Below are 13,953 nucleotides of genomic sequence, written 5' to 3' on the forward strand. Positions count from 1 at the left end.
CACAGCCTGTGATGTGCTGCACACACAGAGGGGCATTCAGGCATGTGTCGCACTGCACAGATCCCTTGGCTGCACAATAAATACACTCTCATAAGAATACCTTTTAGAATGGAACTGTTTTCTTGTAAGCAAATTTTATAATCGCTCAAAAGGCCAAAAGGGAGAGTTTCTCTCCATGGACTGGAACTGTACTGCTCTGTGCAGTGCACTGTGGAGAAATCCATTCAGGCCCTGTCCAATGCTGCACAAATGCAGGGCACCCAGCACCTGATAGGATGTAATTTACTTGCAACCTATATTCCTCTTCTTATTCTGTCTAATTAAAGCAGTTACATTAGTAAGCCATTTGTTGTCAGGGCTTTCTTACTGAGATCTGGAAAGAGCTGTGCACTGTCTCTCCCCCTGACCCCACCATGCTGATCAAGGAGTCCAAACTGAAACAATGAGATTGGTGGTTTGCGTAACAAAAAAAACATATAAAATATGTTAGAATTTGCAGACAACTGCAATAATCTCATTTCCCAAAAAAAAAAAAAAGTTTGTTTAATAGGCTTTGACGTTCACAAGCAAAGTTGCCTTGAATTAATTTATTCATCAAATGCTTTTACAAAAGTCACCTTAGAAAAATTTCACTGATTTCCTACTGATTTTCAGGAAACAAATCAACATAAAATCTGGATGTGAATAAACAATATATAATATATGCTGAAGTTATTGTATACATTTAAAGTGCAATGTGTTTGAACTGTAATGAAAAAAATCATAATCTTCGAAGAAATGATTCAGAACAGTTTTCAGCTGTCTCCCCATTAACAAACAGAAAGCTTAACCTTACAAAAATATATTTCCTATATGTTGAAAATTATTCCTTTAGCCTTTTTTATTTTTATCCTTCTCTGTTAATAGCATAGGAATTATTATTCTAGTTGTTTTAGTTTTCCATTTCAGTAGTTTGGTATCTCTTAAAGTCCTTGGAGAGCAGTAGAGAATAGAAGAGTACAAACCCATTTGAGGTAGTTAACCAATATCCAGTTACAGATTTTTTTTTAGTGAAAATATTTCACACTGATCCCATGAAACATAACAGTTCTAATATATGTTACTAATACATATTAATACAGTCATCATTGTTGATGTTTGAAGTTAACTGGCTCTTAGCTTCAAGTGTGGTTTTCTTTTTTAAAGTCTGACAGCATCACACCTAAACTTCCACATCTCCCTCTCAAAGAGGACTTTATAGAAAAATTGGGGAATCACTTATGCTGGCTTGAAGTTCAGATTGCATTTTCCCTTGGCTATACAGAATCATAGAATCATAGAATCAACCGTGTTGGAAAAGACCTCCAAGATCATCAAGTCCAGCCCTTGATCCAACACCGCCATGGTTACTAGAGCCTGGCACTAAGTGCCACAAATCACTCCTGATTAATGGTTGTCTAGGCTCCCTGAGAAGTAGCTCCTCAACTACTGCAGTTTAAAGGCTAACATTCTAAGGCAAACCAGCATTAATTTTAGTTTGCCTTCACATGCAAGAGGGTCACTTGCTGTAGGACAAGTAAAGAGGTAACATCAGTTGTCTATGACTTAATCAAGTCATTCTTGACTAATGGTTCTATAACCTCCTTCTCTACTTTTTTGTAATTATTCAGTGCCAAGAAAATTCTTACTTCTTAATAAATAACATGAACTAGTTAGGAAGAGTACTGGTAGGTTGTAACTAAAGTGAAATTTGTTAGATTCAGTAACATTGAGTTATATAAACTACAAATACACTACAACAGAGAATCTGTTGGAGATGAAAAGCTTTTACACAAATTCAGAGCTTCAGAAAAATATTCCTAATTTGAACAGTCCTGCAAAACTATTTTGAAAACATGAGGTGGCAGTAAGTATTTAAATAGTCTTCTACCAGCTGTATTTTATAGCAACAATTTTATACTTTTTACATGTTTGAAAACAATCATAATTTCCTTGCATAAACATGGAACTCTCTACAGCTACAAACAGAATTAGATTGTCAATATTAAATTCAGTTTTTGCATTCTAACAAGTAAGATTCTTCAAATGTTTTTTGCATCTGCATATGCTGGGTTTCAGCTAAAGTGTCACAAAATTAAAACACTGTCAGTTTTGTACAAGCAAAACAAGTTACAATTGTAAACTAAGACATTTTGGATGAAGCATTAAGGTATATCAAAGGATATCTTCTATGGGCTACATGTAATATCATTACATCAAGGAAAATGTTTTCTCTCCATTAAATGTTTAATGTGCAGATATATAAACTACATTTATGCATTTTTCAGGAATTTTTTTCCAGAAAACCAGGGATTTTTTTTGTGAGCGTTTCTTCCCTTCTCACCTGGTAGACTCTAATGAAATGATTAAACAATGTTAAAGATGAAAATCTCATAGTCTACAGAAAACACTAAGTATGGCTACACACAAAACCTTGACTTCAGGAGCTGAGATTCCAAATCTAATCATGCAATGATTAAATACAATGGACAATTTTTAAAAAGTTTATTATTCACTTTGTCTTAAACATCAAATACAATTTTATGCCTCATTTTTCAAGTATTAGCAACAAGCCTGTAGTGTGCTTTTCATAACTTCTATTACCTGAGTGCAATCTGTGTTTATTCTTTTCATTGAACTGGTAACATTAACCTATTAACATAGAGTTTGCTAGACAGAAGTACATATTTTTGATTCAAATTCCATCCCCTTCTTTTGCAGGAATATGGATTAAAAAATAGTCTTCCAAAACAATCTGCATACTTTGAGATTAACTAATCTTTTTGCTTACTCTTCTAAAATGACACATTTCTTAAACACTCTTCTTGTCCATCTTAAATACTTGGGAAAGTATCAGGACTGACTGCCAATATTTACCTATGCACATTGGGTAAATACCCTGCCTTTGGCTTTGTATGGTGCTTAAAGCCTAGATGATCAGCTGTGGAGTTCAACAGAAAATTATGCACAACGTGACCCTTTTACAGTACAAAAAACATTAGTTCCTTTTTAATATTCTCATTAAATATAGGCTTTCAAACAAACTTGAGAAAGTTAGGTTATTTAGTATTTTGCTACAAGGTTTTAAGCACAAAAAATTCTCAGAAATATTAAATACATATTAGGTAATAAACACTTGATAAATTTTAAAATATGTGATTACTACTTACATGTAACTTCCACTTTGTCATTTGTGAAAATTATTTGAGTAATTAAAATAATTAATCATGCAACTACCCATTCCTGCAATTCATAATCCCTTTCCAGCTCAGAATGACACTATATTTTTTTAAAATTTGAATCATCAAACTATCAAACTACAATATTAAAAAGTAAACAAAAAATATTGTATGAATTAAATAGTTTTACACATGTGGTGGTGCATACCCCGCTTCCTGCCCCCGACTGCATTATGAGTTAAATATGACTGGTGAAGGTATAGCTTTAGTGTACAGAACACATTTAATTGACAAATGACATAGTGGAAATAATAATGTCCACATACAATAAAACCTTAATGCACTTTTTAAGATTACTCTGCACAGAAAAATTTACTATCTCACTAAAACCCATCCTGCAATAGTATACACTATGTAAATTTACAGATAATTATGATTATCCCAGTGTGCTTTATCCTTAATTTATAACCAAATTATCTACATTTACTTTTTAAAATAGCCTAATACATAACAAGGAGTTACTTTTAAGCTTAATTGAATCATCATACATAAACCAATTTGGAGACTCTAAAATTCATAATTATTAGCAGATAGTCAGTACTTAGTTTCAAAATGTGAGATATTTTCCAGGGTATACAACCCCCAAATATCTGTTTCAAAGTTTCAATTAAATTAATCAAATTAAGTTTGATTGAATAAATTCATAAATTTATAAAATGTCAAATGAAATTACTTCAAATATTTCAAATAACTTAATAAATCATATTAATAATGTCATATTAATAATGTACTAAACTTGAATAACTTAATAGCATTAATTTTAATAAGCTGAATAAAGTGTAACAGACTTTTTTTACATAAAACCTTGAAAAAATCTGCACTGTAAAAATAGGCACAAAAATTAAATTATTACCTGAATTAGCCTCTGATGTAAATTTTTTGTCTGCATAGCACAGAAAGCAGACAATAACTTAAATTATAATTCTAAACTTTGCCATGAAAGATATTGGTAAATATAAACAGTCTTTATAGCACCGATGTGTCATAAGGTGCTAAAATTTACTTCCATTTTACAGGTGAAGAAAGCAAAACAATGAGACCAATTGTCTCATACTCTGCATTTGTCTGCTGTCTTTCTAATCTCTAGACTAGTTCATTTTATAAAGATCAATCTTGAAAATTTTTTGTAAGTATGTCCTAGATACCCCGTATTGTGTAGAAAACTAAAGCTCTATTCAAACACAATAAAATATTGTGTTGGAAGACTTTTTTAATAAATAAAATTCTTTTAATAGTATGTAAATAACATTTCAATATAAATTTCAATATAAAATTCTATTAATTTTCAGTTATTTCCTTGTTACAAGTTTTCAGTTCATTTCCTGCTCTTATATCAGCATTATTATTTAATTGCTATTTACATATTTCTGTTACCATTATGTTGAGTGATAAAGTTTATGGTGCCCAGCATTATTTCAAAGCATTTGCAAATCCAGTCAACAACTCATTTATTCATACATATTTACTGTTTGCTTAGTTATTTAAAGAATAGCAAAGACTATAAACTATTATTTCAGACTTGGAAACTAGGATTTGGATTTCCTACAAATTAGAAATTTTTAATTTCAGCAGGCTGGAGTGTTCATGACCTACAAACCTTTATTTACTACCCTTCTCCAAGTATTAGTAAATGCTGGTGTTTGACCATGAAAACTATTATAATAATCATCCATTCTGAAGTAAATATCCTGTTCTTTGGAGTTCCTTGTGGCCTATTTTCTAGCTGTTGGTTACCTTATTTCCTCAAAGCATATTCTAGAAAAATATATAATTATCCTTGAAGGAAAAGGCCCAAGTAGAAGCAGGGAGCTTTTCTCACTACTGTTGCAAGGAAATAATGCTTGTTACATATGTCTCTGCCCCATTCAGTCATGTATACCATACAGAGACAGACTGTCATGAGAAAAACAAGTACCTTCCCTTGTTTTCAGTGGCTGCAAGAGATCTCCTTTGCAAAATACACTTTTTATACTTTCATCTTCAGTTACTCCCATCGAGTCTCCCCAGCCTCTATACATACAAAACTACAGAAAATTAAAGCAGTGTTGATAAAATTGAGAAAACAAAGTATATTGATTAAATTAACACTGAGATCAGTAACACAGCTGCAAAAAAGTCCCAAACAATGCAACAGGGTATACGAAAATGATTCCTGTTGGTTTTGATGATTCTCTTAAGTAGTCCTATTACTTACGGCAAATCTTCCAATCTGGAGGCCTCATGCCTTGGGTCCAGAAGATCATAACCACATTCATTGTAGATTTCTAAGTAGGAAACATGAGTTGTATACACTTTACTGCTGTCCTGGACAAGAAAAGGAAAAAAAAAATAGAAAAAAAGGAAGTGCTATAAAGAGAAGTCAGAGTTAGATTAGATAACATATTTATCGCTACTGCTTTTATGTTAATTTCTCACTCTGTCTCTTTTTCTTTTCCTGGGTATGGTGTACATTATCAATTTGTTATACTTTCATATTTTCTGTTACCATATGTATAAAGGCTTAAAAAAACCAGAAAAAAAAACAATAAAAACCCCCAACTAAAACAGACACACACACACACACACACACATAAAACCCACTAAAATAAAAATCCCCCCCAAAACTCCACCATGCCCATGAGTTTAGTCTGGGATTTTTAACTGATTCCTTATACCTAGAAAAGTCTGTGTACATTTAGAACATGGGAGCCTGCTTACAGAACAATGCAACATGACATTTTTCACATCTACACCAAGAAAAGAATGTTATTACAAGAAGGTAAACCCTCATATTATGGATAGAAAAACTATGCTTAATAAAAAAAAAACAAGCAAGGAACAACGAACATAAGATTTACTCCATTTAGAAACATCAGAGACATACTGCTTTTCACTCTCTTTATTATAACATTTAAACAGTGTATATGATGTCGCTGTTCTCTGCAATCACAATTTTTTTGGTATATTACATTGCCAAAATGTAATTTAACACAACTGGGTTTTGCAGATAGAAGTTTCTCCTGCCCCAAACCTCAAAATAGTGGGCTATGATTTCCAAAATAAAATAAAAAAAAAAACAAAAAAGTCACTTCTTTTCACGAGATGAAGCCACTGTGAAAGCACTCATATCACAGTAGAAGTTTAATAATCCAATCCACTACTGTTGTCTTGCAAAATACTTCAAGATATAACTTTTCATTTTCATTGAATAGTTACTTCCTGTGGGTTTTTATTTTATTGATAATGACAGTTCACTATTTCAAGGGATATGACTTAAAAAGATACACTACAGATGGATGGAAAAAACGAAGTAAGAAACTGTTCAAACAGGAAACTGTGGAAATAGGAGAATTTCTAAATTAAAAGGAGATGTTATTAAAAACAAAGGGCTTGATTTGCTTCTCATTTAGGGTAAAAAGCTTTGTTTCCTTGGTTTCAAATTGCACTGTCTTTGTGCAACTCAGAGCTTCACAAGTTTTGCATTTTGTGTCCCTGATTTCACTGTCTCCTGTTTCATACTACTTAGGGTTAGAAGGCAGATGTCTTGTCTACTATGTCAGCACCTTCCAAAGTACAGTTGTAGATATAAGGAAACAGATGAAAGATATGAAAAGAAAAGCAAGTGGAAAGATAAAACACCAAGAAGAGATTCTTTGCAATGCACCAAGAAAGAAACACAATGATTTGGAGGCAGGAAAACAGAAATATCCCTATAAGCATAATCAGGTACAGCTTCTGATTCAAAACCCAGTCTGAAGAGGGAAACTTTTTTATTTCTGTAGAAACTATGTGCTGAGAAGATGACAAATAAACTAGTTAGTTTTCATCCTCTTTTGTTTTTATGACATAATTAGCATTAGAAAAGAATGTTGGTGTGTTGACACTGTTCATTGCCGGCAATTGCACAATCAACCTGTTCACTTTTCACCACAAAAGTCCTCCATGGGGTCATGTGAATGCAGCAGAAGATCTAAGGCAACATGATCACGTGGCGGTTTATTTCATTTCCACTCCCACAATAGCAAGCTTTTGTGCACCTGCAATATTATGTGTACTTTTATGTGCCAAAGTCATACTTCCAAAGAGCCAAAGTAATTACTTACTATAGTTAACCCTTTCTGAGACAGGGCATGTTAATGTGACTGAGACATATACCCTTATGAATATGAATTGGTATCTTCTCTTACATGAATGACAGAGTATAAAAGTAAAATGTAACGACTGATGTTGATGCTAAATAATATTTAAATTGGTTTAATTAAATAGCTTTGTTAAAATATGAAGATTAATCTTTAGGAATCATAGGCCTGGTGGAGTAAATGAAGAGACAAAACATAAATTACACAAAACTCCTCTCTTCACTTTTGCCTCCTGTAGTTATGAAAGCACCAGAATGACTGACACTCACGTCAGTATTTCAGACACTAAAGGAAAATGAAATTTCTTGCAAACGTAATAAACATAATGAACAATCAGTGTGCTTATCTGGCACATCCTTTCACTTATTCACTCATTTCATTGCTTAGAATATCAAAATGAAATGCAATGCATACAATACAAAACCAGAGTGGAGCTGATGTAAGTGTTAAGAGAACGATAACTAATTATGAAATCTGAACGTATGCTGCAGCAATCAAAAATAGCATGGCTCTTAAACCTACAAAAAACCCCCTCCATTGATGTCCATTATTTTCAGTCTATTGCCATAAGCCAGGTAACCAAAACTATTACAAATGTATTCTTGCATACAGTATTGTGTCAAGTTAGATATTTTCTTCAGCATTAATTTTAGGGCTTCCTCTAAGACTATTACAAAAACAGCCTCTTGCAACAGTTAAGTATTTGTAAACTGGACACTAAAAATAAACAGAAAACAATGTTCCATACCTTCTGCAGTTGATCAAAAATATAAGATAGAGTCCTGGGAATAATGCCTCGATCACTGTAACGTTCTGCTCCTCCTGTGATGGTAAAAGTTTTGCCACTGCCTGTCTGACCATATGCAAAGATAGTACCATTATATCCAGCCAAAACACTATACAATCAAGAAAAGAGAAGATAGTTATTGAGTCAGAACGTATTTTTCACAGTCAACTTTGTATAGAACCAAAATACAATTAACAGCAATTCTTAATTATGTAGCAGCTGTCTTTGGTAATAAAGAATACACTTCAAGATATGTATTCTAGAACCTATAGAATTTAAATTCTCTAGATCTGAAGGACCTTCTGAGGCCTTGACTTACCCCATCATTCAATATCATCATTAGTTGATCATACTTATTACTATATATACTACCTTTTCATAGTTTTTTCTTTGGTTGATGATTTTTTGCAAGGATGATATTTAGTCTCTTTAAAGTCTGCAGAGATCAGGAATACACAACAGCTCAAGAATCTAGAAATATTTCACATGTGACTTCAATTAATACAAACAGAGAAAACTATATTGTGGTTAGAAACTCATGTAAGGATCTGAGAATAATACTAAACTATCAGACTACTCTTGCATGAGGGTGTGCAAGAGAACCTGTGCTTAAATCAGTGTAGCAAAGTCTTCATTTACTGTGAAAACACACAAAACCTCCTTGGTAGTTGCAAAGCTTTCTGTTACAATTGTGACTGTACAAGAAGCTTCTGTGGAACAGCCATAACAGCTATGCAATGCCATTCAGACTCATCATGTTTTTCCACACCTCTTACTTCTATTTGCAGAAGTGCCTAATAAAAGCCTAGTTCAAACATCTTTCTCTAATTCACCACACTCTCACCATTGACTTCCATCTGATTTCCACCAACACAGTAGATAAGCTTAATGAACTTAAATTTTGGATTTGATTTACTGTGCTTAAAGACCTACTACTTCTGTTAAACAAAATGAAAAGCTACAATTTTTCTTGTGCATTTTGTTTATTGAAAAAGTGATAAATAAGCTAAGATTTTAATAAATAGAAAGAGGGCAAACAACCCTTGCATAAGAGGAAAAGCAACATACATATAGATAGCTGCTGGTCTGGCGCCACAAGAGATGCAATGATTCTCCAACTTACTAAAGTTTATTTAAAGGCCTGAGTAGTTGCCAATTTGCTTATTTTAATCCATTACAGTAGGATGTCAGAGACAAAAGCAGAAACATGTTGAAAGGAATTACAGTGAACATCTGCTCCCAAAAACCAAAACGCCCAGAGTTTATACAGATTTTAGATTCCAGATGTTAAAAATCAAAATAATTATTATTAAAAAACACCTCATTTATCTACCTTAGTAATTTCTAGTGTCCACTGTCACAGTATCTGAATGCTGAAGACAGTAATGAGTAGTCAAAAGGTAGGGGGTATCAACAGAAGTTCAGATACAGCAGATTCAAAACAAGCAAGGGGAAATGATTCTTCATGCAGAATGTAGTTAAGCTGTTCAACTCTTTGCCATGCCATGTTTTGGATGTTAAAATTTCACACAGGCTTCAGCAGAGATTGGATTAAATCACAGGAAAAATTTTCTCTCAGGGCTACTAAACACTAGAAAACAGAAAGTCCCTAAACTACAAACCATAGAATCAGCTGGGTTGGAAAGGACCTCTGAGATTATCAAGTCCAACCCTTGATCCAATACCACTGTGGTTACAGACCATGGCACTAAGTACCACATCCAGTCTTATCTTAAAAACCTCCAGGGACGGAGAATCCACCACTTCCCTGGGCAGCCCATTCCAATGGCTGATTACCCTCTCTGGAAAGAATTTCTTCCTAATATCCAACCTAAACCTCCCCTGGCACAGCTTAAGACCATGCCCTCTTGTCTTGCTGATAGTTGCCTGGGAGAAGAGAGCGACCCCCACCTGGCTACAAACTCCTTTCAGGGAGTTGTAGACAGTGATGAGGTCTCCCCTGAGCCTCCTCTTCTCCAGGCTGAACAACCCCAGCTCCCTCAGCCTCTCCTCATAAGACTTGTGCTCGAGTCCCTTCACCAGCCTTGTTGCTCTTCTCTGGACCTGCTCCAGCATCTCAATATCCTTCCTGAACTGAGGGGCCCAAGACTGGACACAGTACTTTAGGTGTGGCCTCACCAGTGCTGAGTAAAGGGAAGAATCACTTCCCTGGACCTGTTGGCCACACTGTTCCTGATCCAGGCCAGAATGCCATTGGCCTTCTTGGCCACCTGGGCACACTGCTGGCTCATGTTCAGCTTCCTGTCAATCCAAACTCCCAGGTCCCTTTCTGCCTGGCTGCTCTCCAGCCACTCTGTCCCTGATGACTAAAGACTAACAGGATACATGAGGAAGCATGGTGGTAAGACGGTTAAAAAAAATAAATCCTTAGAGTCCAGAGGAAAAAAAAGAGTTAATAAGAATTGGTCATTACATATAAGGACTTAGTCAATAACACTGAGGAAGAATAAGATATGCTGTAGCACTGTAGCTGCAACTATCATACTCCAGAAATGTAGGAAAAACAGGTATTCAGAGAGAGGGAGCATCTTGTATTAAACTCACCAGTAACTGGGAAAAAAGAAGACGGGGCTCAGGGCTTCAGTGGATTATTGCGCTTTTTTTGGCGACATTACAAAAACCCCGCCTCTTCCCTTACAATCTCACTAAGCAGAAGCTGCTAGTACAACTTTGTATCAATTATCAGGCATAGGACAATTCTTTCTAGTACGGACTCATATATGAATGTAAAATTTTCCTCTCAAATTTCCTTATTCGCTTATCAATTAACTTGCATGTTCTAACTTACTCCTAATTAGTAGTGATTTAAAAACATGCACAGTAAGATATGTGCTTTTCATTTGAAAGCTCATTTTAGACCCCTATTTAAATGAATGGTTGTTACAGAGTTATGTACTGGCATTTCCAGTCACTCCACTACCTTGTCTCATGCCTGAAAGATGTCTAATTCCTAAATATAGGGTTTGATACAGAAGTATAACTCACGTAGGCAATTCCACTTAAATTGATAGATATGTTATGTTTACAACTGTCTAACATTCCTCAAGTGAGAAATTCCTCAAGTGAGAGCTAGACAATTTATGGGTCGTTACTACAGTCTAAAATATCATTCAGTACTTTGTCCTTGAGTATCTGAGACAATACAAATAGTGGTATAAAGCCCAGTGACAGTAGACAGAGGCTGAAAGTAGACTGAGGTTGTTTTATTGTGGTTGGTTTTTCCGACTACATTTTGTTTTAATTTCCAGTGCAGATCATTTGTTCTATTTAAAGTTTATGGACACAGAACTTTTCATTTGCTTCTGTGCTCATTGTTAATGAGACTTTAGGGAGGCTTTTGCCTAAGTATAACGAAGAACTCTGCTTCCTCCGCTGCTGCACTGGTTCTCCTGAATCAAACAGAACAGTTACCATCAAAATTTGCAAAAAAGAAAAGAAACTCCCCTCCTTGGGTTCTGTCTCCAGTTTTGGGCTCCCTAGTAGATGAAAAATGCTCTAAAGAAACTGGAGTGAGCCTGATAGAACCAATTTAGTTCAGGTTGCAGCACATTACACATAAGGGGAAGCCAAGGGAACTGTTTCCTATAAACCCAGAGAAGAGAAAGTCATACATGTACCTAATTATCACCTTATGCAATGGATTGTTACAGAGATGGACTCAAACTCTTCCAAGAGACTTACAGTGGTAGAACACCAAGCAGTGGTCACAAGTTGCAAGAGAAGAAGCTCCAAATGGGTATAATGAAAATATTCTTCACAGTTAAAGTAATTCAGCCCTGGAACAGGTGTCTAGATGGATTGGGGGATCTCCATCTTCTGAAATTTTTGAAGCTCTACTGGACAAGGGCCCGAGAAACGTGATCTAACAAAACCTGTTTTGCTCAGGAGGTTGGACCAGATGACCTCCAGAGATTCCTTCTCACCTAATTAGTCTAATTTGTCGAAAAAGTTGAGAGTTTTTTACTGAATTTATAATATGAATAAATAAAACAACAAAAAAACCCCCCTTATTAAGGACTAAATTCTGTAAATGTTTATATATAGGTAAGAGAAAATCCTGGGAACCAGAAACAACTTTCAACTTTAAAATGTAATTATTTTGATTTTGTTACTTTATTTCTACTTCATATTATTACTTTAATTTTATTTCTGCCATCTTCATTTTAAATGAGTAGTAACAAAAAGGCATGTGATTGAAAAAAATATTCAATAACTATTAAAATACTAGAGTGATGAAAAAAAGCAGAAAACACCAGTAGTTTGATCTTGGGACACTGTTAGTCCTCTCTTCATCTCAGTTCTTGCAGACCTGAAATATTCTACCAATGTCCCTCACTTTCATTCTTATATATATATATTAAAAAATCAACACAGTCCTCGCAAAACCAGCCTCCAGAAACAATAGAAAGGAAGGAGTTAATTTGCAGGATCTGGAAAACAAGTTTTCAGGGAGAATTTGTCTTCAGAGACTCAGTTTTTAGGTATCTTCTATCATTTGGAGCTCAGACTAAAGTTTCTTTTAATTAAAATAAACAAATTATCTCAGTATGACATTTTTTCTTTATGTCTTTGCCAGATTTGTGGAACAAATCTAAATTGGTAATGTCTCATCTTTAAAAAACAAAGCCAATGAAACTGTTTTTGAGACCTTACTGCAGGCAAGTTTCCTTAGAAATTTCAAAAGGGCTTTCCTAAGGAAAAAGAAAAGTAATATAATTTCCTATTTTAACTAAGATCTCTAAATATATTTAGAATTCCACCACAACCACCATAAACAGACAAGTGGCACAAAGATACTCTGAATCAAAGCTGTCAAACTGTAACTTATAATAAACAGCGTTCTTGAACAATTCTAAGCTGTGCAATTTAAGTCAAAGCAAACACAGGCAACTAGTAGTCATTTTAAATGAAACATCAATGATGCTTTTCACTTTTTATTGCCTCATAATTGTACTCACTTCCAGAAAGAACTGCTAGCATTACTATCCAATTTCTCAGTTTAGGGGAAATTTGAAGCCAATTTTGTTTCCAGCTGACATCCAAAAAAATAAGTGTCCTTTTACTATACATAGATTCTATGGGTCTTTTGTGGTGTAGACGAGCCAAACCACTACTTCCAATACTGTGTGACAAATATATCCAGGGACAAAATGGAAGAAACCAGAACCTGAGGCAATGGGAGCATTATGCTGGAGGTTCTCAGATCTTTCAAAAGAACATAGGTGATTGTCATTAGGTTTATAAACAGCTGAAGTATTTCTCATTTGAGTGAGACATCTGAAGAGAAGGTATTTTCGAATGTTATTCTTTAATAAATCAAGACATCTAATACCAAAATACTGGCCATATTAGAACTGAAAACTAATTCAAAGCAATTAATATATTTTACTTAATTTCTGATTGCATTAATAATCATAACACTAGTATTTGAAACATCTTAAGAGTAGCCTTGTTCTGTTGTGAGGCTAACACAATACTTAATCATTAGCAGATTGTAAAAGTAGGACGTTATTTATTTTCCCTATTTCTGATAGAATAACAGAATTAGTGCTGCTTCTTAAACATCAAGTTGACTCTGCACAAAAGAATTACCAAGAATATATATTTAAAATAAAAAGGAAAAGAGGAAGGTACAACCAAATGATAAAAAGAAACCATGCAAGAGATGACTCAAGGATTCAAAAAAAGTAATAAAAAAGTTCAAGCAAATCACATGCTTATAATAGTTTGCAGAGGCAGGGACTTTTGACTGAAGAAGCAAATTGAACAA

General features: G+C 34.4%; 1 protein-coding gene across 9 annotated transcripts in view; it reads right to left on the reverse strand.

Annotated features, from left to right (window-relative positions):
- KIF6 (kinesin family member 6) overlaps positions 1-13,953 on the reverse strand; it is a 165,561-nt gene that overhangs the window by 143,412 nt on the left and 8,196 nt on the right. For all 9 annotated transcript variants that reach the window (XR_003533948.1, XR_003533947.1, XM_027681767.1 and 6 more), the window contains exons 4-5: positions 8,124-8,271; positions 5,452-5,561 (exon numbers count right to left, since the gene is read on the reverse strand). Coding sequence is in view for 6 of the 9 variants with exons in the window: in XM_027681767.1 (XP_027537568.1) it covers positions 5,452-5,561; positions 8,124-8,271 (258 nt within the window). In the remaining 3 variants the exon portion in view is untranslated. The remainder of the gene's footprint in view (positions 1-5,451; positions 5,562-8,123; positions 8,272-13,953) is intronic.

This window comes from Neopelma chrysocephalum, unplaced genomic scaffold (genome assembly GCF_003984885.1).
Source record: "Neopelma chrysocephalum unplaced genomic scaffold, ASM398488v2 Primary Assembly neopelma1_61b, whole genome shotgun sequence".
In the NCBI taxonomy this organism is placed as follows: Eukaryota; Metazoa; Chordata; class Aves; order Passeriformes; family Pipridae; genus Neopelma; species Neopelma chrysocephalum.